This window comes from Aptenodytes patagonicus, chromosome 14 (genome assembly GCF_965638725.1).
Source record: "Aptenodytes patagonicus chromosome 14, bAptPat1.pri.cur, whole genome shotgun sequence".
Classification (NCBI taxonomy): domain Eukaryota; kingdom Metazoa; phylum Chordata; class Aves; order Sphenisciformes; family Spheniscidae; genus Aptenodytes; species Aptenodytes patagonicus.
The window spans coordinates 9,558,944-9,584,748 of record NC_134962.1 but is presented as its reverse complement, the minus strand read 5'-3'; the positions used below and the strand labels follow the sequence as shown (position 1 = coordinate 9,584,748).

Genomic DNA, 25,805 nt, shown 5'->3' with positions numbered 1-25,805 from the left:
TGATGGAGAGCATTAGAAGGGTCTCGTTTCACGCCAGTGGGAGACTAGAGAGGGTCATTTCCCATCACTCGTGTTCAAACATCAAAGCTCATGGGTGGCGTTAGGAATATTTCAGGAGAAGAACCACACATTAAAAACTCATTCTGGTTTTTTTTTTTTAGTACATGTAATAATTAAAAACATGGCTCTACATGCTGGATTTAATAAAATCCTCCCCTTCTGGCAGGCCTGCACAAGCCAAAACCAAGCTTAAAACGAGTGGACAGTGACCCTTCAGAAGAGGGGGTGTTGAAAGCGTTTTTGTTGTAGTTGCAGGGCAAGGGGAGGGGAAGGGACAAAGGACCTGGGACTGTGTTTTGCTGGGAAGCATGATGACATCCAGGGAAGGAAGGGAACACTCTCAGCCTTCTGGCCTAAATTATCTGCTAACACAAATAATCAAATTCCAGGGACCACACTGCTCTGGCGCCACTAAAACAAGGGGGAGGCCCGGCCCCAGCGCTGCATGAGCAGGTGGCAGCCCGCGTCTGACCCGCTCAGGATATTCAAGTGCGATATACAAAATACTGATGCTCTCTAAGGAAGCCAGCATCGCTCACAGTATCGTGGGAAGTTTTTAATGGCTCGCTCAAGGCAAGGCCTCTAAAATGTTTATATTAATACTTACATGTTGGATAGCCACTCATTTGGTCTCAGCTGGAAGGCAGTCCAAACAGCTGAGAAACATCTGGCCGCTAACCTTGGACAACATCTAATCTGGTAGCCCAGGGATTTAAGAGGTCTCTTTGGAGGGACAGAATTTTGGCAGATACCTTACCGAGATCTCTGTTCTGCTACAGTTGTTTCTCAAGTCCTGCTCACCGCTCCGGGATGACACATACAGCCGGTGTACATCCCGATCCCGTTTACACAGCATCTGAGTCCCAGTGATTACAAAAAGCTGTAATTAAAAATTACTCCTAATTTCCAGGAATACTCCTGAAGGTGTGTGACTGTGTGTGCTCCCCCTACCCCAAGGAGGGAGAAAGCAGCTGTTTGCCAGCTCACAAAAACACACCTCTCTCCATCACCCTGCCCCAGTCTGCATGCACAGGATCAGTGCCGCCAGCCCTCCAGCCTTCCCTCCGCTCCATCTTCCCTCTGCCTGCACTTACTACCAACAAATAAGCACGAATCTGCCCCAGAAAGCCTCCATAAGGCAAACAAAAATCCTGTTCTCTGTAAGTCTGGAGACCACTATCAGGCCAATTATGAACACGTGGTTTTAAAGCAGCTCTATAAAAAGAGCGAGCAGAAGGGAAAACGGACTCATCATTTCTGACGAAGATGGCTCAGAACTTTGCTTCCCTTTTCCTTCCAAAACTCCTGCTTGTTTTTCTTCCAAAAGAAACTTCAGCATTGGCTATCCTGAAACGTTCTTTGGTTAGTGGAGAGCTAATGAAATAATACAACATGAAAGAATAAATGTTGAGCAACAGAGAGGGGAAAGGGACTTTTAGACAGACCATTTGCCATTTGTTCTCCCCTCCTATTACGCATCAAGGTACCACGGGGCTTTCTATACATGTCAGGGCAAAGCCACCAACAACCTGGCTCGAGAGGCAGAAAATTAGGACAGGACCCACATTTCTGAAAACCCTTTGTAGGCTTTATTTAAAAGGAGATAAGGATGAAAAAGACTACAAGATGCTTGACAGATATAAAATGATGAGAATCTAGCTTATCTCCTTATCTTCCACGTCATCTTCTGCTCTTTGCTTTTTTGTTACAACAAATGTGGGAGACACTGGGGGAAAATGTAAAGGCACAAGCACCAAGGACGTAGCACCAAGAAGGGAGGACCAGGAAGAAGATGCTCAATAAAGACTAAAAAAGTCTCTTTCCTAGCAGAGGCCGAGTGTGCTGGCTCTGGTCCAACAAAGCACTTAAGCATGCGCCTAACTTAAATTCGACTTCACTGGGGCTTTTCACACGTGCTTAACTTTTAAGCCTTCTCCAGCAATCTGCTACAGCAAGACCAGAGAAAACGAGAAGCTGAATCTTACATAACAGCAAGGTTAGCATGCTTTTGGAAAGCACCCTAGCCAAAGATTAATGCAATATGGCAATTTCCACTGACTTAGGAAAACTCTAAGCCATCAGAAAAAGCTTCTTAAATATAAAATAATATGTAAAAAAAATTAGATATTAAGAATATCACTATCAAATCCTCTTTACCTTCTTTGCGTTCAAAGTAGGTAGAGCTTGAAGGAGACACATTTACAGGTATGTGCAGAACTGGAACTCCCTTGTTTCAGTGTAAGCCGGTGCCAGCTTGAAAAAAATATTGAATTCACTGTGCTGTTTCTTGATGTAGGAAACACTGTCCTGTAGGTAAAGCACCGGCCTCAAACGCCTAATGGCCAATTCCCACAAACAGCAAGGTAAGCCACAAACAGCTCCTACAATTCTGGCAAAACACTACAAAGGCTGGTATTCGGCAAAGGAGTAAGAGCATGTCCACTGTATAGCCCTGTTGGGTTTGTTTCCCGCGTTAAAACTGGCATAACTTAACGCTCTTCCTCTGCATGGCATCTGCCTGGTAGGGCCACAGGGAGCTCCGGTGTCACGGCTCTGAAGCAGCACCAAGGTAAAACATTCAGAGCAGCCCGTCCTTCAGTCAGGCTGCTTGCCCGAGACCGATGGGCACGGCCGCGCTCCCCGGCTGCTTTTCCTACTCTGCATCCTTGTACGGCCCTAGGGTGAACCACAGGCAGCACTGGCGTCTCATAGAGCAGCTGATGACACTTTTTGGCTTAAAAATTATTACTCTAACGATAGTGGAAGAAACTTAAATTTTAAATCCAAAGCACTGCAAGAAGTTGTAAGAGTACAGAAAAGGCATATTTAAATATATACTCCCTACATACACACACAGAGCTTAATTACAACAAAGAAGCAAACAACAATTAGTCTTTATTAACAATTAAAACCTCACTGCAGTGCCGGTTTTTCGCCTAGCAAGTTAATGCCTGTACAGTGAGAAAGTCATGATAAACAGGCTTTTAAAATTGAAATTGATTCAGGATAAATATGAAAAGTGGTTCCCACAAGAGGACTTAAAATTTAAATTGAGCAGCATTTGCACCTTACTCGGACCCAAGCCTTGTAAAGCTTGCTAGCTCCCTCTACCGTCTATCATACTACGAGCTGAGTCAAAACCTCGCTCCACACCCACAGAAAGCACTGGCAGGTGAGGTTTTTTTATTGCAAGCGTCCAGTCCAAGGATGGCTCATATAACCTCTGCAGGAAGCAGTAAGGGGCAGCCGCATGGAGACCTCCTGCTCAAACCAGTCTCCTCCCTGAGCGCTGCTTCAGCCACCTCCAGCAGCACCTGCTCCAAGGAACAGCATTTATTTTACAGCCAACCCACTCATTTTATTTATTATCCCTTCATATCTTTCTCTTAAGTGACACTGGTTCAGGACATAAACTGAGGGTCAGTGGGTATCAACTAAACACTTTGCTTTTACACTGCCAGAGTTAGAATAAACACAGGTAAGACACGGTTTCGTTTCCCCACCTCATTTCTGAAGCACAAACAAGCAACCAGGCTGTGGGATGACTGGTCTCTTCCAGTAGGGTGTAGGTTGCATACACTGAGAAAGCTACAACACGTAGATTCAATGGTAGCTGACTCTTAGGGTGTTATTCTTCCATACCGCTCCTACTTGGTTGAGGGTGGAACAGCAATGCATTGGAGCACTGAAGTGTTCAAAGAATGCAACTCCTAGGTGAGAAAATTTACAGTGAACTCCCCCCCCCTTTTTTTTTTTTGAAGCACCACCCAACTTCGTATGGCAAATGTTGTTAACACATGGCTCTTGCCAGCACAGCTCCCGGCGGAGCACGGCCCAGGTCAGGGTGGAGTGCTCTAACCTGTACAACTTGCAAAGCAAAACAGACAGTTCCAAGGTTTTAAAATCGTTACTTGAAGGACGAAGGTTGGGGAAGGCCCCAAACATGCACCAACCATATCCTCCTGAACAGGGCAATGGCACTCTTACAACAGCTCTGAAAAACAGAGATTATCAAGCAGCACGCTATAATTATCAAGCATTGTTCCGATTCCCATTTAACATCTTTAGATACCAAGCTATTTTAAATAAACACAGACACACGATGCTGACAAAGTATTAGTCGTATTGTCTTCAGATACCCTCCGAGCCGCCAAAGGACTGAGTAGTATTCCAGGCTTAGAAGCCAGCAGCAAGTTTCACAAAGTTTCACAAAAGGTCATTCCCTTTTTCATTCCTAACCCAGGAAGAACCTTGTTTCACCACAATGCTGAAGTGAACGCACAACGAGTACCTTCCGGCAATCCTCTGAAGTGGAGACACTTTACACTTGGAAAAGGCAAAAATTTCACAGCCCCGTTTTTATCCAGATTTGGAGAGAAGGTCAGCTTTTTACACTTCGCTATTTGAGTGGAAACAGGTGAAATTTCAGGTTGTGAAGTTCTCCTTGAACTTGACAGACAGCGTAACATGCAACTGTACGGGGATTTGATTTCCTCAGGACTACAGCACATAAAGGTCACTGCAATGACAGAGCACCTTCAGACAGCACACGTATCTAGAAATTAATTTCAGCAGTTCCTTCGCATCTTGTAACGTTACCAACTGCCAAGTCTACGGGAGTCTGAAAATAAAGATTCTCCTTGGCACAGCAGCAGCAGCTGGATAAAGACAATTGCCTTTCGCCACCAATTTACATACTGTTAGCTAAATGTGATCTGTAGGAAGATACTTCCAACAAATCAAGAATTCCATAAGGGATCAAAATTCTAAACATAAATACAATTAAAGCCTTCTAATATTAATGCACACTTTTTATTATATTAAAATCAGGCAATGGTCTGATACAATAAAAAGGCTGCTTATGGAATACTGTTATGTTAAACTTTAATTACAGAGGATGTTAAATCCTTACAACTAATATTTTCCTCAAAAGAGTTAATGGAAACATCAATTGTTCATTGACTTGATAGCTGCTGCTTTAAAATGTGTTTATTTTTACTTTTTTCTTTCTTTTTTTTCTTTTTTTTTTTCTTTTTTTACACAAACACTGAATTTTTCATAAAACTTAGGACACACTAGGTTGGTTGTATGTAAGCTTGCATCCACATTTCAGCAGTTAGTGGTCCGAAACAGTAAACCAGAAAAGGCAGTGATTTGCCAGGATGCAAAGCCAATGAAGGTCCTTAATCTGCTGTATGCACCGCTTCCCCAAAATCTTCACTGAAGAGATTTCTCTTCTAAGACTTACAGATTCCTAATAAAATCTACTACATTGATTTGATTTGTCTGTAGTCGTCACATCTTTAGAAGGGCCAAACATAAGTGCAACATTTCGTTAATTAACATTCTTGGGTCAATCCAAAGCACCAAAACACAACTATTTGAGCTGGAGTGTGTGTTCGGAATCTCTATGTGCAGAGTTTCCCCATTAAAGTTTGGCAGCAGAAGATTTAGGCAATCCTGGTAAATTACTGCTCTTTTCACCACGTCAAAAGCCTATCTAATAACATCAGCTGTGGCCAGCTTGGCGGTGTGGCAGCAGTGCTGGAGGGACAGGGAAAATCCAAGTTTGTGAGCAGAATACTCATTTCCCAGGCTGGTGAAGACTAAATTTGTTGCGAAACCAAAATGATAAGCAGGAGGGAACAGGTCAAGTTATTGCCCCAATGCTTACCCCTGCCGGCCAGGGGTGAGAAGAGTCACAAAGAGGGGCAAAAAGAAAGCAGCACCCCCACTAAAAAGAGGGGAAGAGGGAAGAGATTAAAAGAACCCTGAATCCCTCACCCAAAGCCCATGTCACCGGTGAGGGGGACCAGGAAGAGAAATACAATCTATGCCTTGGCCAAAGAGAAGAAGGAAAGCTTGCCCCAGACTATCAGGGCATTTAAAAAAAAATAATAAAAAACCAAAAACGACCACAGTCACATTCAGCCTTTACTAGAGATAACACAAAGGGAGGGATGACTGAGGTTAGCACACATCCCCATTAGTAGTCCATAAAGCCCAGTGTAGTACTGGAAGCAAAAACCTTTGTGTCTACTCTAATAAATAGCCCTGAGCTTCGACTCTATTGCAAAAGACAGAAAAAGAAAAAAAAAAACCTAGGCCAGACACACAGCAAGGTGATTGTGGGATGTATGCTTTCACAGTTAAGTTAGATGTGCCACACTGGTCTTGACAGTAATAAATTTAAATAGACTTTTCCTGATACCAGAAGTTCAGCTATGTGGACAGTGGTTACACGACAGGATTATTTGTTATAGCACAACTTATATTTCAAATGAAAAAAAAATTAGTATCATTTACAGTATCTCAAGAAAAACTTCCTTTGAATGGGAACTTCCTTTCCAGTATTTTGAGGTCTACAAGATGCATCTAGAAAATTTACTACTGTGGAAAATGAAGACAGCTTAAATTGAATAAGGGGGGCATGTTGTTTTGTTTTTTTTTTTTTAATTAATTGCTGTAACATTGTCCTTCAGGTGGCTGAGGAAGTTTCATATTTTCTTTAGACATCATTAGACGCCGAAGCTCTTGCAGAACAACTTTGATACTATAAGAATTCTGCCATTTTGCTAGGACTGATATGGCTCTGGGGTCCACCTAAAATAGACAAAAATACCATTCCTGTCAGAATCGATACGTTTGATACACTTAACTCCCCCCCACACCCTCCAACTAAAAATCCTATAAGGAATCTGAGTGGGAAAAACCAAAGAAAGCAAAAGCGAGCAAATCGTTTCCTAAAAGCATAATAAATACCCGCATGATGTTTGTGAGTTGCAAAGGGCAGGAAAAGTAAATTCCACGGTTTGATTTCAGAACATACTTGGCTCATATGCTTCCCCTTCTACCCCCCCCCTCCTTCTACTCAAAGAAAATGGCACCAGCAAGCAGTAAGTAGTTAAGCAAGTTGCAAGTATAAACAAAGCATTAATTCGAAGCTGCACATGAAAACCACGTTAAAATGAATAAAAACCAAAAACTTACCACTCCATTAGAACTATTTACTCCATTCATATTAATTTTTGTTACAAATCTTACAAATGGAGGTGCTTCTGGATACTTAGGCCCACATTCTATTTTAAGGCTGTATATTCTGTTTTCATAAATTGTCTGAGGGGAAAAGAAAGGGGGGAACAATTACATCAGGCAGTGCAGTAAGTATTTGGTTAAAACAGTGGTTACTTTAGGGACATGCAAACTACTAAACATAAGGGCAGCCACTTATATACTATGCTGGCTACCTCTGTTTTGGGTTCATTTTATAATATTCAGATTATCAAACATCACCTCTTCAGGGTAATAAATTCTACTGGTCTTTTAAGCATCGAATTTTGATGTAAGTATTGAAACTGGCATTGCTTCCCATTCACCAGCTGAAATGATTTTTTTTAATCATCATATAGCTCAGATACCTACTTTTCAACCAATCTTTATAAAGCAGCTTTGTTTTATCAGTTTACTAATCAGACACACTACCTTGAAATTGAAGCCACAGCTTTAGCTTAGGCAACTATCTAGAGACCTAGAACTGCACTTGAAAAATATTCTTTGGTCATAAACCAATGTGCCAGTTCTCAGAAAGGGGAACGCTCCAAGATTCAACACATTGCAAAGTACATGCTGATCCCAAACAGCATTATCCCTTTGTCTCCACAGCAGTAACACTCTGTTGTACTTAGCAGCTAATAGAGAGAAATCCTGGATCATGAATTTTTAACTAACCAATCAACGGGTATAGAAAAGACACAAATGTAACAAGGCTACACTGATTCTTCAATATTTAAAATTAATTAAAAGAAACAACAGTTAATGTTATTCTGCATTCTGAGAATAACTATTTTTGATGTGCTGATCTGGTGCAGCCTGGCACAGAGCTCAGGCTAAGCTGGGCAATGCAGGCAGCCGGCAGAAGTATACAACAGGAACAGGATCATCATGGGGAAGTTTAGGCAGACAAGATCTCCAGATTTAGAGCTTCTGACACAATTTCCTGCAGCCTTCAACATTGCAATGAACATCAAACTTACAAGGCAGTGACCAAGAGCAAAAATCCAGGTGAATGTGTGAGCGCAGAAGCCCAGAAGCAGCCAGCAGCTCCTGCTCACCAGTGGCAGCAGAGCACCACGGCTCCACCAGGATCTTAAGAACAGTTGCCCAACATACAAAAACTTCTCAGTATAAAACTCCATGCAATCCCTTTCAAGGGCCTGTTATGCCCCTGAACATCTTAATATTTACCTTAATATTAATGAGTGTTTTGATGCAAACCACTACCAAAAACATAAGAACTGACTTCCTGATCCAGCTGCTTCGCATCTGTGCAAATGAAGTGGCTTTAAACCAGCCTGCAGCCCCCCGCAGCAGGACCAGCACCTGGCCAGGGCTGGCCGGCAGTGGTATCCCTCGGTCACTCCTCCAGCGCCTCGGCCAGACAGCCTTTCAGATGTCCAGCCAAGGTCGTGACAAACTGAATGCTGTCCCAAAGTTTTGGGGGAAAAAAATCATCTGTCAGCTCTGCTCAGACTGCCCAGGTCTCCTGACCAAGTCCCTGAGCATGCCTTGTGCACAGAGCATCTAACAGCCCAGAGGTTCGTGCAGGTTTTTAGGGTTTTTGCAAATAACCGCAGCACATTAAAACTAGTGAATGGAAAGCCTTGACCGTGCGCATGTCTATAGCCAATATAAAATATATGCAGCTAAAGCTGAAGTTTTGACAGTGCCGCTGTTTTTAAATAGCTTGTATAAACAAGATGAATCACTGGCTGCGAAACCATCCGCACAAAGTCTGGGAAGGAGAAGCATGCTTCCATGTATGGTAGCAGGGACACTCAGAGCAGCAGCACGTATCTAACTCTGCACCATGGTTCATTTTTCCCTCCAGGATGCCCAACATAAGATTCTTCCACCTGCTAGAAGTGTGACTGCTTTCTACCCAGAAGGAAACAGGATTTTAAAATTTTCTTCCAGAGCCAGTATTCCCACATCCTATTATGAAAAAAAAAAAGGTAATAATATAACTGAGTATGAACAGAGCTAAAAAGCAGGACAGCCACTTAGCAAACAAGAATGACTGAAAGTCTCTCTCAATACAGCCTGTTGCTTTCAAGCAATAAGCTCAAAAGAAGTCAAGACACTTATGAATATAGATTTTTTTTTTCCAAAAGTGTCAGAAAGACAAAAGAGGCACAGCTGAATCATCTTCTGTGATAGTCCTCTAGCCTTGGTTAGCAGTATGACATGAACTACAAATCTCTATCACTGCTGACAAGTCAGCACATGCCTGTTAGCACATTTCAGTTTCTATTTAATCTTCTAAATTAGATTTCAAGGTTGCTTAAATTTTCCATAAAGTGTATGCACACAGTGAGCTTTCTTCACAGTCTCAGTGCAGGCTCATTAACACTCTCCTAATGTTCTAAAATCAAATGCTGTTCTAGAAAATTATTTTGGCATATCATAAACAAACAAAATGATCACGAATGGGGAGATGTTAAACAATGGCAGACAAAAAGTAAACACTTCTGGATAAGACAGAAAATACTGCACGTGTAATGCCATTATAATATAAATTCTTGTACAACCTCATCGTATGTCAGAAAAGGCAACTGATGGAATGGAAACACATAGGGCAGTAGCATGATTAAAGGTCTGTAAAGGTTTCCGTATAATAGATTGAGAACACTGGAATTATTGAGAAGCAATACTGAGGCCAGGTACAGAAGGCAACATCTACTATTGCAGGATGGAGAATCAGCTACTTGCACTTCATGGTAAGGATATTAAGGAAACAGAACAGAGATACACAGTGAAACTGCAGACAACAGACAAGTTCTGTTTTTAGAATACATGCATACAATGCACAATTAAGTCCTCAAGTTCACTACCAGAGCGGAGACCCACAGTTTAGTAGGGGTTGGGGGGGGGGGGGGGGGGGGAGAGAGGGAACGCGACAATACTACCACGAAGACCAGTAGCATTGTAAGAAGGTACTTTGGGAGAGAACATTCAGAGAAGAAACTGAATTCATTAAAATTTGAGTTTCCCGAGTTAGCTGAAACTCTACAAGAGCAAGTCAGTACTGCTGCAGTAAAAAACAACCCATAAACTCAACAAGAAACAGCAGAAAGACTAGCAGTACTGAACAAAATATCCACGTTTTACCTACATTAGCTCCGTATGTAATCTCACTAGCCGAACGATTTTAAACCTTGCTGTATTCAAGAGTACAGGATACTAGAATCCTGGAATCTCAAAAGCTATGCCTTAATGAATCTGTAAATATAAAGCAGACATGTAACAGAACTAACCAGAGAAAGGCATTAAAAATATTCCAAATTATAAGCCAAAAGACATATAGATACATGAAACCCATTATTATACGGAACTTGAACTTTCAACATAAATCACTTGCTCAAGTGTTTTTTCACTCATTTGCGTTTTGTTTGTTTTCTACTTCAGTAGTTAGATTAAGAGAAGAAAAGGGAGAGGGAAAAAAAAAAAACCAGTACTATTTTAATATTTAAGTGGATACTTACTCTTGGAGGCCCAATAATCATTCCTGTCCATCTTGTAAGTGTCATATCTTCATCATCTTCAAGGCCCCAGCTAACTGTTCCATCACCTACTCCTTTCTGACCTTCTTCAAGTTCTTCCAACAGACGAAAATTACGAGGAACTTTTACTCCTGAAAACAATCAGAAAAATATTTTCAGTTGAGACATCTAGTAAAGAAATAAAGCTAAAGCGATTTCACTGATACTTTTGGTCATTCTACAGAAAACATTTTGGGTAAAAACATAAAAATCACTATTTTTTGAATGACAATATTTCAACACTATGAAAAAGATATCCCCATATTTAGCTTGGATTTTACAAGCAAAATCAAGGTATCCACAATTAAACATGCTAGAAGGCTGACAGGCCAGTTATTAGGGCAGGCAGTAAAATGAAAGGAAATCTCTGTCCATTCAGAGATACACATGGTATTATGGAGCTCTAATTAGCACTTGTCTACATGGTTTATAGTGAAAAATTTAGAATATTCTACAAAATGACACCATGAGAGGCTTAATATCATTCAAGTCACTCGGAGCTTTTAAAATACCATTCAAAGCAAATAAAACTCTTTCATAACTTTAGTAGGTTAATCTGAAGTTAATTTAAGTGGGCTTTGTCAGCAGCAATAGCACCCTTTGTACTTAAGACCACCACCACCAAGGAATTTCAGCACTACTTAATTGCTGGCACATTTATCCTCAAAACACACAGCAAAACAGGGAAATTTTCTTATCCCCGTTACATTAATGGAAAACAATGGCACAGAGAGCTTAGGTGACATATCCAAGGTCACACCCTAAGGCCGTGGCGAAGGAGGATCCTGAACCCAGGCCACAGGGCACTTAATTACTCATTCTTCTTCAAGAATGAGTACCTCAGTCATCGCAAAACGTAAGTGCACCCTAGGCCACCGCTGCTTCTTTGTACTGGTTTTGCGTGGCAAGGTTTCGGTGGCAGGGTGGCAACAGGGGTGGCTTCTGTGAGAAGCTGCTAGAAGCTTCCCCCATGTCCGATAGAGGCAATGCCAGCCGGCTCCAAGACGGACCCGCCGCTGGCCAAGGCCAAGCCCATCAGCGACAGTGGCAGCGCCTCTGGGGTAACATATTTAAGAAAGGGGAAAAAAAACCTGCAACTGCAGCTGAAGAGAGGAGTGAGATTACGTGAGAGAAACAACTCTGCAGACTCCAAGGTCAGTGTGGTGGGAGGAGGTGCTCCAGGCACCGGAGCAGAGATTCCCCAGCAGCCCGTGGCGAAGACCGTGGTGAGGCAGGCCAGCCCCCTGCAGCCCATGGAGGTCCACAGTGGAACAGATATCCACCTGCAGCCCACGGAGGACCCCACGCCAGAGCAGATGGATGCCCGAAGGAGGCTGCGACCCCGTGGGAAGCCCACGCTGGAGCAGCCTCCTGGCAGGACCTGTGGAGCCGTGGAGAGAGAGGAGCCCACACTGGAGCGGGTTTGCTGGCAGGACTTGTGACCCCGTGGGGGACCCACGCTTGAGCAGTCTGTTCCTGAAGGACTGCACCCCGTGGAAGGGACCCACGCTGGAGCAGTTCGTGAAGAACTGCAGCCCACAGAGGAAGGACTCAGGTTGGAGAAGTTCATGGAGGACTGTCTCCCGTGGGAGGGACCCCACGCTGGAGCAGGGGAAGAGTGTGAGGGGTCCTTCCCCTGGGGAGGAAGGAGCGGCAGAGACAACGTGTGATGAACTGACCGCAACCCCCATTCCCTGTCCCCCTGTGCCACTGGGGTGGAGGAGGTAGAGAAAATCGGGAGTGAAGTTGAGCCTGGAAAGAAGGGAGGGACGGGGGCAAGGTGTTTTAAGATTTGGTTTTTATTTTCTCTCTACCCTACTCTGATTTCATTGGTAATAAATTAAACTAATTTCCCCAAGTTGAGTCTGTTTTGCCCGTGATGGTAACTGCTGAGTGGTATACTGGTTAACCCTGTCCTTATCTCGACCCATGAGCCTTTCATTGTATTTCTTCTCCCCCTGTCCAGCTGAGGAGGGGAGTGATAGAGCAGCTTTGGTGGGCACATGGCGTCTAGCCAGGGTCAACCCACCACATCCTTCCAGGTACCTGTGTGAAGCATGTCTCTCTCCAACAGCAACAAAATTATTGCCAGGATATATTTAATAAAGTTATTTTTACCTAACATACAAAAAAGTTGGATTTGGGCTTTGGAGTTTTCTCTCCCCCCCCAGTAGTACGAAGTTAACTATTCACCAACATGTAATAACAGAAAATAATAATTAATCCCCTTCTTCACTGTCACTTATTTAGTACAGCGTAAAGAGAACGGGAAATCAGCCTTTCAGTGTATAAAGTGAACCCAGCAAACTTCTCGGTCAGAAGCCAGCGCTTCCAGCATGGCTGGGGCGCCAGGCTCTGAGGACGTCAAAAAGGGACCAAGGGCTTTGAAAATCATCTCTGTAGCTGCTTGGCAATGTGGAAAATACAGAGGACCTAAGGCATTGTGAAATGTAGCAGCGCTTAAAATCGAGTAACTCCAGTAGCTTTAAAATCCCTTTTAAATATATTAATGACCGAAAGAAACTAAATGTCAATGATGGTTTTGCTGTGGAATCAGAGTTGCCCAAATTTCATTCACTACAAAGCAAGCATAAAAAAAAAAACAACCGAAAAAAAAAAGCAAATTACTAGAGGAATTAGTTTGTTGGCCAGTTTGATACACATCTAACATAATCATGTTCAAGAATATTCTGGGGAAACACAATTCAGTAACACAGCTGTAGCAACAGTATGAAGAGAAACCCGGAATCAGAAAAGTGGCGTCCAAAGGCGCCAGACCTGCACTGGCTATACCAAAGCGCACGTATGGGGGCTGCTGAGCACGACTCAAATACAACTCCATGCCAAATCTATATCTTCAACTCCCAGCGAGACCAGGCTGTTACCATGGCTGCTGAGTAATACAAATCTTTGGCTGCAAAAGGAAATGAGTCAGTTGGGGCTGGTGAAGCCAGTGCCATAAGATTAACCGAGCCCCAAACCCTCGGTTGTAACAGGACCTCTTGGAGACCACTGTCACTTCCCCTGCACGAAAAACTCCAGCGTTTCCCCTCCCAGAAGGTCTCGAAAGCATGAAGTATGTATCTTGTGTACCCCGGGCATATGAAGGTTCAAGTATGCAGTTCATACCTGAATCATGACAGATTAGCCACCCCATTTTTAATTATATTCCCAACGCTCTCCATGCTGTAGTTAGGGGAGGCAGAGAAGAGAGCAGTCTAGCTCCAACGCAGGGGGTAAGAGAGCTGGGGGACAAGAGAAAGAGATGGAGTACGAGTTGAAGGACAAGGTGCCACCTTTACTTACACACACACTACCTATTTCACTGTTTTTGCTGCAGCGGATGCACGGGAGAGCTGGTGATGGGGAATGACTCACGGCTGTGCGATGCCTGAAGCTGCTGTCTGGGCTTCAGCCCTGCCTGCTGACGCCCTGGGAAAGAAACGGCCAGGGAAGAAGGACAAACAAAAGACAAACAAAAGGTCCTTCTGGAACTCCACCTTTCAGTCTGTCACAGCAGCTCTTCGACAGTGCAGGTGATGCTGCAAATGAAACCGTCTGTGGCTATTATTAGAAACCCAACCTGAGCCTCTCCCTGCTCACAGAAGCAATAAGCTGAAGCCAGCAGAAGACCTGCCTCGAATGTATCGGGAGAGAATACTCTCCTGGACTGCAACATCACGATGCTTAACAAACACCATCTCAGCCTCTGTATGCCAGTACTTGATAATACCACTTCATATTTATCAGTGGTGCAAAGATAATTTACTGATATTTACTTAGACCAAAACAAATAACCTAGGAGCAATCAGCTTTATGGTAAGCAGACAGAGGCCACACACCGAAGTAGGAAGCCAAAAATATTGCCTGTCTACCCCTCCTCTGAGTATCACGCACCCTGTTCACCAAGCGAGGTAGGAATTCTGCATGAAAAAAATTAAGTGATCATGTAATTAAAAATTACATCATCACATATATATTTGAGGAGGCCACAACCAAGGCTGAAAGGCAGCCTTAATTCTGACATTTGCTAACCAGAGCTAGGCTTGGCTTTACAACCTTACAGGAAGAGAAGGCAACTTTATTTCCAAGCTCTCCCCAGATACAGCTGTTCTGATTCAGCATGAATCAGAGCCATAAAAGAGTCACACAGATTTTAGACTTCTCTGGTAAGTCTGAGGTCTACAGAGAGCTAGCTAGTCATACCGTGCACTGACTCCTATCACATGGAAAAAGTTAACATAAATGATTATTAATTCCACAGCAACTGCTCACTTGTGAACACTACAGGAGCATCAGTGGCAAAGGGGGATGCGAAAAGTGAAGTACATATATTTGAGTTTTTATGCACTTCACAGAAAATAAAGTGATCATGGGAGATGCTTGGTCACTTTACAATAAACCACCCTGTCCTACAGCATTGTTGCCTTCTAAAAATGTTTTATCCCTATGCTAAAGCTCAGAGGTGTAACAGGGAAGACCAGCACCTTCAGCCACTACAGAAGGCAAGTTCAGAGTCACATCAAAGATGGTAATTCAGCTCCCTCCCTGACATGTTCTCAGGAGATTCAACAGGAAGAAAACCACACACATACATATAAAAGACTATGGCCATATGATCATAAATGCTTTAAATCATTTCTAAATAACCTGCCCTTAAGCAAGGCAGAATAAAAGACCAGATTCACCCTTCTGGTCAGTCTGGAAAGATGCATGAAGCCATTAAGCCAACCCTGTCTCCTCTTCATTTGCAATGGCCTGGAGCACTCATGGTCAGCTACCACATCCTGCTGGGACCCGAACCTCAGAAACCACACAAGCTTTATCACTCATGGTCATAGGCAAACACATCATCATGTTTGCTGTCCACTAAGATTCCTAGAAAGTGATCTGATCTGTTCTAGGCATACACAGTATTTGCCAAATAACTTCCATGGCTAAACCATGGCAGATTCAGAGTTAGGAGATGTCCTGCGCCAGCTGACACAACCATGAGTCAGCTGCGTGTCATCCTCCCGCCCCCCAATAAATACCTTGCATAATCTTTTCAGTGTAGCAATGGAGACTTTCAAGGCAGTAACCAAACAAACCTGTTTTTCTAAGAGTCCTTCATTTAACACAAGAAAATCTAAATAAAGTAAGAGGCCATTAAAAAGTAATCAGGTTGTCGAAAGTACTTTCAGTTACACATTTTAATTTAGCCTTCGCTATGGTTCAAGAAGACTCTCAAATAGCAGCTTCATTTGGTACAAAAATACAATAATATCTAGATAATTGCTTCACTTGCAGCTTGCCTGACTGCACAGAAATACTCCCAGAAATGGAACTGAAAAAACATTTCAGAGCAAAAGGAGGTATTTACTATTAATCGCAACAGCAAACCTATGAAAGCTAAATTACACCTGTACTGAAAAGGTAAGATCACCAATCACACAGGTTTGTAGTCTTTCTAAAAGTTCACCTTTTAGTAAGTGTGCATTTGTGAAGCCTCAACCCCGCACACTAGTTCGCCAGTTACAAAAAGTTCATGAAATATTTTTATGGCAAACTAGAGAACAAAACTAAACCACAAACTGAGTTTTCCAGAAAGTCAGGATGTGTACTTTATAGTTTAAAGTTGCAGTTAAGAAGCTGCTAGGTTTTGGGCGGCATCCTCTTCAGCCTTCAAACAGAATCAGGACCTTCTGTTTTCCTTGTCAAAAATTTCACCTAATACCAGTGCTGCCAGGCGAACCAGTACTGATGAGCCTTCGCTACCACGGCACCTCGCAACTCAGCTGTTTTCTAAGCAGTGAGTTGCAAGGCTGAGACAGTAAGCTGAAATGAGGACAAAAGGAGCTTGACCGTGTCTGGTCAGAATCTCACTGAGGAAAGTTCTGCATTAGGAAAGAACAGAATTATTCCTGGAAGACAGTTAAATGCCAACTTGGACTTTTAAAGACCTTAAAGCACTCTCAGGTTTACTTTATATCACAGCACCACTAAAGATACACAACTGAATGTGTCTTATGAGTGATCTTACCAGTCTGAGATTTTTCTCATCTTAAATTTACATTCATGTGAAGTACACAGTGTGTTTTTAACAAGTTAAAAACAACACTTTCTGACAGACTATACTTTTTAATCTTTTACTTTTCCCCAGTTATATAGCGGAAGCAATTCCAAATTCAGAATCCTTATCAAGCTGAAAACAGCACAGTGAAACAAGGTGGACAATATGCCTTTGAGAATAGATCCTCTTCTTGAATCTTTTTCATCAGTGTCAGTAGAACAAAATACACACCTCTCACAAAAACTTCAAGAATACATTTCTCTTTCCTTTCTAAAGTGAAATCAAATTACAAGCACTTCTCTTCAGGATTAAAGCACAAATATACTGCACAGAACACCTCAGCAAAGCACACAGAAAACGCACTTCACTTGTTAGGGGCTCTAAAAAGAGGAACCTTCTTTTTGCTGAAGGTTTCTTGACATCTTCACCAATAACAGGCAACTTATCAAACTGGCCTTTCAGGCCAAATTTAACTCTGCTTTCTGTACTAGTTCCTGATTTACAGTAACTCAAATGAACTGAAATCCAGTAGCTTTAAACACCTCTGTTGCTTAGTATGTTAAAGCCCCTTCTGCTGCTTGTTTTTGTGTATTTGATACTCAGCCTTAATTATAGCCTTTCCCATGTATTTCTCATCTCTTTGCAGAGATTGCAACTATCGAAAATTTGATAGCTTACCCTTGCAGCACTGCAATTGTGAAAAATAAGTAAATCATTCCTTGTCACAATGGTATATAAAGTTTCTGAATGGAAATATTTAATGGAAATTCTGATGGAATATTTAAAACTGAATAAAAGGCTTTCAGCAACTGTCACAAAAACTTTCAGGAGACAGGAACTTTAAATTTCTTGCATTCTCTTTATAGTCACAATTTCTACTCCGATAATGCAGACAAGTACTGCGATATTCTGCAGATCCAAAATAACTTCCTGAGCACTTGAAACAATCTGAAGTGTTTTTTGTTCTGTGGGAGCTAGAGTGCTGGTTCTGTCTTTCAATACTTTAAGTATGTTACTTGGAAAGAGATCACTTTAAAACATTTGTCTGAGGCAGACTGGCAGTGTCACTGAGGTCTGAAGCCAAATAAAGCTTTCCAGCAGCAGAAGAGTTAAAATCAGATGCATTCTGTGGCTTGTATCACAGCTGAAAAGCAAAACATTACCAGCTCAGCTAGAATTTACTCTAGAAAATAAGTCACCCTGAACTAGCGTCCTGGACAAAATCTTTACACTAAATCTCACCGGGGAAAAACCCACCATTTCCTCTTTGTGTTGTGAAAAGAAACGGTTGTTACTGACCGAGAGCTGAGCACCCTTCTCCAGCTGCCTCTTCTACCCACAAAATATCGCTAGGTTTTCTTAAATTCGCACCACCCACCAAGGGGTGAATGCACAAGTAGGTTCACTGATTTTAAGATAAGCTTTGAAGAGCAAGACACCACATGGACAGACTAAGGCAAAGTTACCTGTTCATACAGGACTCCAGTTTTAACACCAGAGCCGATAAGCACAGGCGGGGAGCAGCAGAGGCAGGATGCACGCCGCCCCGGACTTTGCTTCTGGGCTAGGCCCAGGTCAGATTTGGGAGGCAAGTGCACAAACTAATCAGTAGGTGGAAACAGAGTAATTTCATCTTGACTTGCAATAGTTAAAAAAACACCCTTACAACCTGAAAATCCCAACTTCATACACCTTACAAAATTTGTCAGTATTATATCTTCTATGATCCTTACCTACTTACATATTTAATACCCTAATGAATCATTTTAAGTTCTCAGCCAGAATGGCATTTTTCAAATATATTATGTAATTTATATCATTATACACGAGAAGATTCAACTGAGTCTCTTCTTGTAAGAATTTTGAACCATTCACCTGTTTATTTAATTTACTGCATCCTTCCATTACAATACACAAAGAAGCTCTGCAATCGACTCCTTTAGCACCTGCTATTTCATGTGCTTTTATAGTCCATCTTATTTAAGAAGGCATAATTTATCTTCCCAGTCACCCTTCAATTACTTTTTCTCTACCCTTGAATATTTTACTTACAGACTTAGAAAGTACTTGGTGGCTGGCAATATTTATTTTGAGATAACAATGACTATTATATGCAGTGCACTCCAAAGGAGACATCACGGTCCATTTGCAGAGGCAGGGTACACCTTCTATATCCTTCAACACGCAGTTTCTTCTGCATTGTAATGTCTTGTTTGCTTTTCACAAGCATAACTTTGAGTTTACAGTGATGTTATGGCTCCCCCCACCATTACAAATATATACTTCTAATATGCTGTACTAAAACCGATCTGTGCTATTCTGTTAGCAATATTAAGCCACATATATCAGTACTATCGCGCCCGTTCACCTAATTAATTGTCCTTTTGGAGTTCTTCACATTCCTCTGACTTTGAATAACTTAAATCTGAGCAAATCAATTTACTAAGTTCTTCCAGGATGTTGGTAAATGCAGTGTCTACCACAGCCCTGCAGCAGACGCCCTAGACGGACCTACGAGAGAAAAGTGGGTTAAATGAGGTCATTAAACTTTTCCCAGGATGAAAGTGAGAAAAACAGGATTCCATAGGCCAACATGGTCAGGTTTTGACCCATTATAATATCAGAGTCTGCAGAACAGCGACGTGGAGTGAGCTCCTGTAGTCTAACTGCAACATAGACTCCATGCAGCTCAACTTCCCTGCGGGGCCACGGAGTACGTGAGCCTCTGCGGAACCCTTGATTTCTCAGCCAGATCACCTCTGGTACCTGAGCCAGCTGAGCGTTCCTGCATGACGTTTCAGTCTGAAGGATGGACAGACATACGCTTACAGTTTGGGTGTTTGTGGTCTCCTATGAAGAGCCTTATTAGAATGATTAAAGTCAACCCTAGCTTTTTATTCATGTATTAACTGGGGGGGGGGAACCCCACGTTATCAGCAACATAGAATTCTCCTCTATGTAAGTGATACTGGTAGACCTTGCATCATAACATTTCTTCCAGGTAAGGGTTGGTTTTTTTTCCCCCCATTATTTCTACCTGTTTATTAGATACAAATATAACGCTTACCTGTCTAATTCCCAAGACCAGCCCTATGACTTTTTTAAGTTACAGGGACATTTGCTACCATTTCTTCCTCTGGGTCAGTAGCTGCTTTTAAAGAAAGACTCAGTATTTTTCATCTTCAACCTCTGTTTAAGCTCCGTTGCTGAATAACTATAAACCTAGGATATCAAACGTATTCAAGTGTTTTATAAACAAATATGAACACATTAAGATTCCACGAACGAAGAATTAGGAAAATCTGTTTTACATATGGGTAAAGATACTACTAAGCTACTTGCCCGAAGCCCCACAGAGAATCAATCAGTAGCAGAGAACAAGAAGGTGTCACTTCCAGGCTCTATTTGTATGTGCTAGGCAATGCCTTCAGTGCGGTGTCAAGAAGGAACCATACAAACTGCATTGCAGTGCCACCACCACTATCAATAACTGGACACGATGTTGTTCTCTACCAGAAGAGGACAATCTCCATCCTTTGCTAACGCAACAAGAAAATGCAGACCACTGCTGGTAGGGCAGCCTATGATTTACAGTTGGACAAAGCTCCAAGGCTCCCATCAATGTAAGCTGCTGGTCTGTATCTGAAGGTTCTCCCATGCTGAATTTAGGGTTTACTGCAAAAGTTCAGTGTTACTGCAGCACGTGTTTATAAGTCACACACTGATTTTCTTTTTTTTTTTTTCTTCCCCCCCGCAGCAGTTAAACACACAGGATCTCATGAGTAGCTGAAGTGCCGTGCTTGTCAGATGCCCACATCGTAGACACAAGAAACTGAGGCCCCTACTCACATCTACCTGGCTGTGTATTGCTTCATGCTTCCAGCATCAAAGAAACGAGACAGCTTTCAGAAATCCATGAAGTAACAGGAAGCAATCCAAAAGACACAATGTGGCTAGCAGATGATGGTAACGACAGCTTATCACAAAGACTGTTTGCCACAAAAGGAAAGCTGTGCGGTAGGACAGCTTTATCACCGCAGTCCAAGCCCCTTTCCACACATACCCCTCCGTGACCACCCAGACAATTAATTCACAAAGCTGCACTGGCTTAAAAAGAAAAATATTTGCCTTGTTCTCCCAGCCAAATACAAAATGAAAAGTCAGCAGCTTGAAAGGATTATTGAGAAAGTATGGTAGCCAGAATAATGTGACATTAGAGGGGGAAGAAGGCTCCACTACGGTTTTTTTGTGTATTTTAATCAAGTGTTCCAACACCTCACAATCACGTACGTTCAAACACAGATCTGTAAAACATAATTCTCAGGACAGCATCCACTGCATTTTAAATGTGCTTTTATAAACTTGATTACTATGAATTATCTGCATTGTGATGGTTATTCTTAAAAGTTGAAAGTGGTCATCAATAGAGACCTATCCGTAAAAAATAAATTCCAAAGTATTTCTGTTGTATCTTCAAAAACAGTCTTCTGGTAATCTCATATTTAAACGTCAAAGGAAGCAATTTGAAAACAAGTATTACAGTGGCACATTTGAAACCCTATATGGACTTATGGAGACAGGAAAATGAAACTGGATAAACAGAAGTGAAACTAATTTATTCGATCTGTCAAAGTTCATTAGAGGGTGTCAGCAGAAAAAAAACATTCAAAATCTAGCTGCAGTACTTTTGTATAATGTGTAATGATAAATGCAAAGATAGGATTTGCTTAACTACGTAAAGCAGGCGAGGAGCAATTTTAAAGGGGAAAAAAAACCCCATACCGACTTCTTGAACCATACACGTCCTGACAAGGAAGTTACATCCTTCTGATGTAACAGGAAGATATCATTAGCGAAAAAGATTTTTAAAGCGGCTAATTTCACCCACGTAACTCTAGTCACGGCTGGGTGACTACTAAGACCAGAGAACCGAGGGCCAGCTCTGACCACACAGAACTCACCAGAAGAGGAGTACGTGAAGAAAAACGCCTGCACGGCGGTTCTGCGAGGACAGGCACGAGCCGCCGCGCCGGCTGTGCTCAGGCGGCTGTCAGCGGCCGGGGCGTCCTCGCCCCAGGTCCGTACCTCAGGACCGAGCCGGGAGCTGCGGGCCCGGCCGGCCCCGGGCAGGGGGTCCCGGTCCCAGCCCCGGCAGCCCGGCCCAGCGCGCCGCCCCGGCCAGCGCCAGCTCGCAGAGAGCCGCGGCAGGTTTCCCGCTGGTCCCGGGCAGGCTCCACGCACCCCTGCCGGCCCTGGACCGGACTCGCCCCGCCGGGGCCGCTCCCACCGCGAGGCCTCGGCAGCCCCCGGGGAGGCGCCGGCCGGGCCCGCCCGGGAGCCGCCGCGAAGGAGCGGGGACCGGCTCCACCGCCCCCGGCCGGGCGCCGGGCTCCCTCCGCGCCGCGCCCCTCGGACCGGCCCCGCCGCCGCCGCCCCCTCCCCCGCGGCCGCCGCCGCCCTCGCCCCTCCGTCGGGCGCCTCCCGGCCTAGCGCCCGCCGCCGCCCCTCCAGCCTCGACACACCCAGCCGGGCCGCCCGCCGCGCCACCGCCCGCGGGGGGCCGCGGCTGCCCCGCGGCGAGGAGCGGCCCCGCCCGGCCCCCCCCGAGCCCGAGGCCCCGCCGCCCCGGCGCCCGCTCACCCGCACCCGTGGTGGCCGCCATCTTGCGCCGCTGCCGCTGGAGCCCCGCCCCCTCCCACACGTCAACGCAACGCGGGAAGTGCGGCTCCGAGGGCGCGGCGCGGGCGCTGAGGGAAGGCCGCGGCGGGGCGGGGCGGCGGCACGGGGAGCGCGGTGGTGCGCGCAGGGCGCCTCCGGAGCGCCGTCGCGCGGGCGGGGGCCCGGGGGGGGGGGGGGGGGGGGGCAGCTCGGACGGGGGCTGCCGGCGAGGGGACCGGCCCCCCCGGCTGCGGCAGCGGCACCGCGGGGCTGCCCCCGCCCCGCTCCCCGCCTCCGGCAGGCAGCCCTGGGGAAAGCAACCCCAGCGAGCTCCCCGGGGGAGCTCTGAAACACGGGCGCGCTCTCGCGCATTTAACAGCCCATCGCGCTCAGATGCAATTAATAGGAGTAATTGGCGAACCGTGTTCATTACGGCCAGAACGCGAGCAGCATTGCCTCGCCTGCTGCGTTACAAGCACTCATAGCCACGCTGTAATAATCTGACGCTGTTAACGCATTTGCATCCCCAACCTCTTCCTGCGGTGGTTCAGCGAGGGGAAGCCCCGGGGCACAGCGGTGTGCCGAGCAGGGTAATTTAATTCGCTGCCTTTCGCTTGTCGCCCTCCCAACGCTTGCAGACGCACCGTAATCCCCGCTCCGGCGGCACGGAGCCCAACACCGGGGCGCGGGAACACGCAGACAGGGTGCAAGGGGCTTCCGTGGGGCGGGATGATGGTCCAGGATGGGAGCGCAGCAGCACAGGCGGGTACGGGGCCTGAGCGCAGGGTCTGGGACACCCTCTCTCCAGAGCAGAGGACACAAAGCACATCCACGTCTTTCTTCCTGTGTTCCAGGAGGTTGCTGCTGGCCGATACATGGCCATGAAAAATATTTTCAGGCCTAAACTAGCTGATCTGAATCTAGAAGAGCTGTAGCCAGAAGAGACGTAAGGAACATCAGGAAGATCTACAATGCCGTGTTTTAATCAAGAGCGCATCTCCCCTTATCCCTCTCCAGTTAATACAGTAATAAGAAAAAAAAAATTAATTCTGCTTTGTCTTGCAACACATATTCCAAAAACTGTGCCCCAAGACATCATATGAAAATTTGCAGAAATCATTACAAAGCAAAATGTTTTGGAGACCCATTGCATTTTAAGCCATTTACTCCGTTAAGCCAACTTCAACGTACTCAGCTTTTAGCAGCAAACAGAGCCACGGTACCAGTTCTATCAATTATTCTTCGAAGTTACTTTAAAATAGCAATGTTGGTCTTGCTGGTTGGATTTTATTTCATTTAGTTCTAGTACCGCATTTCAGACACAGCTGAGAGCAGCAACAGATGAAGACAACAGTAAAGCAGCTAGGTGGCATAAGAGCTCAGTAAACCTGGCCAGGAGATGGGGAACCAGCCTGCAGGATGACAACGTTCCATACCAAGCAGCCAAAGTCCCTCTCGCTGGGGCAGGATAATCTTTGGGAAGCAAGGTGGGTGACTATAGTTTAACCCCTTACCAGCCAGAGCTCCCTTTCCACTTTTTAGGCCTGCTGCTAGTCAAGTTCCAGGAGGACTACAGACAGACACCGCACCTGAGCCAAAAGCTCCTAGTTTGGCCTTATTTCATATAGGCAAGTCTGCTGATGCTGGCCCTGCTGTCTTGTGCAAACAGCTGTGGGCCAGAACAGTTCTTGAGCTTTTTTTTTTTAAATAGTGCAGAACAAAAACATGCCAGACAGACACACTTCTGTCAATGCGTATATGGTCTCTAGGCTCGCTTAAAGACCACCCCCTTCCCTTGTACGGTGCGACTGCTTCACGTTTATTCCAGCAAATGCTAACTCTGAGAAGGGGCTCTCCTTGTTTGTCCCCAGTATTTCACAGAGGCAGCAGACAGGTCAAGGCTGCAGGAGAGTGAAGAGAACACAGGTAAGTTGATACAGCAGCAGCAAAATGAAACAAAATTGGAGAAGTCAAGACACATCAGAAAGCTGAGCATTTTGAAATGCGTCCAGGGGACCTTCAAAGCAAACACCAAACCCAACCCCAGCAGGCTGTCCTGAAGACTGGCTTAAGAAAAGGCCGAGTGGAATTTTAAGGCACTTAGCAGTAATTTTCCTCAGTTTACCACAGTGCAATGTTTCCCCTTGTAAACGAGTCCCCAGACAGCTCTGCTTGTAGGATCTCTGCAACGCCACAGATAGACGTAAAGAAACACATCTGTTCCTGCTAGGCCCTTGCATTACCACGAGTAGCCGGCCCCTTGGAGGGCAGCTACAGACTTGGCAGAAGTTGAAGGCTGAAAGGCCTTCTCCTGAAGGTCCAGGGAGCAGGAGACTAACCGCATCTTTCTGTGGAAGTGACAGACTGAAATCAAATAGCTTTTAAAGGCATTTAGTTAAACTGAAATGCAGGCCCATTTCTGTGGAGTTTAAAAGCAGTGCCTTATTCTGCTTTAGCTCTAATCTGTTCCTAATCAACTTAAGACAAATTTATCTTAAGCCAGATTTACATCTGTTAAGAAGAATCCATGTAGCCTTTTGCTCCAAAATTGCCGTATTGTTTTTACGGAAGCATCCACGACTTTAAATGGGTGGAACAGATTCCAGAAACCAACTGAAGACCAAAGAACAAGCCAATTCATAGAGGTATTCATTAACCCTTCTCCAAGGAGTAGCAAGCTTTAAGATACACCTCAACTCACAGCAGGGAGGGAAAGATCAAGGATTACAAAACCAGAACTTCCTCACAGGCCGTGCCCCTCGACTGCCTTATGAGCAGTGACATTAATACGGGACCCTGGGCGATGCCAGCGATGTCGGACACATTGAGTGACTCTGAGCGAGAGCTGCCTCAGGAGTTGAGCACAGCATCAACATGTAAAACAGCATCCAGAGATTAACTGCTGTCCCAGTTTCTCATAATTTAGCAAGATTAACAGATAGATAGTCCCAGCAGCCACCAGTATTAGTAGCTCAGAATTGTTTCCAATAAGACTATAAATCAAGTGGCTGAGAGAGGTTTGGGCAACAGCAACTGCCTTCAACAGCACTCTTGAAGTACGAATTCTAATAATTTATGTGCTTCATATCCATTTGTTATATACACTGCACCACTGCTGTTCACTTGGCATTTAAATTTGCAGGAAGAGATGAGCTCTAAAAGGACTTAGTGCTTAAGGCTGTTTTACGCAGGAGTCCTGAGCATCCACCCAGTTCTGTACTGGGCTTTGACACTGGTTTACTTAACTCAAACTGGGGTTGAGGGTGAGGGAAAGGGGAAGAAAGGGACAAGTGCTGGAGGGACAGACAACCAAGGACTACAAATCCGTTAGAATATGGATTATGGGAGTCTCAAGGTAGAAGCAGGCGTGAATTTAAACTTTTGTCAAGGCGGCAGAAAAAACTACTGCAGTTCTTTGTACTCACAGGAATAGATAT

General features: G+C 44.4%; 1 protein-coding gene across 4 annotated transcripts; it reads right to left on the bottom strand.

The window, feature by feature from the left end:
* Window positions 1-4,163: 4,163 nt before the first annotated feature.
* Window positions 4,164-22,401, bottom strand: UBE2V1 (ubiquitin conjugating enzyme E2 V1). 4 transcript variants are annotated; one of them, XM_076352010.1, is made up of 4 exons: window positions 22,351-22,401; window positions 10,602-10,750; window positions 7,051-7,176; window positions 4,164-6,663 (listed from the first exon to the last, which is right to left on the bottom strand). In XM_076352010.1, exons 1-4 carry the CDS (start codon window positions 22,370-22,372, stop codon window positions 6,517-6,519), a joined length of 444 nt encoding a protein of 147 aa, XP_076208125.1. In that variant the 5' UTR covers window positions 22,373-22,401; the 3' UTR covers window positions 4,164-6,516. The 4 variants fall into 4 exon arrangements, with proteins under 4 accessions (XP_076208125.1, XP_076208126.1, XP_076208127.1 ...); XM_076352011.1 differs by having other exon boundaries at window positions 22,357-22,401; XM_076352012.1 differs by lacking the exon at window positions 22,351-22,401 and adding an exon at window positions 19,079-19,094.
* Between the last annotated feature and the right edge of the window lie 3,404 nt (window positions 22,402-25,805).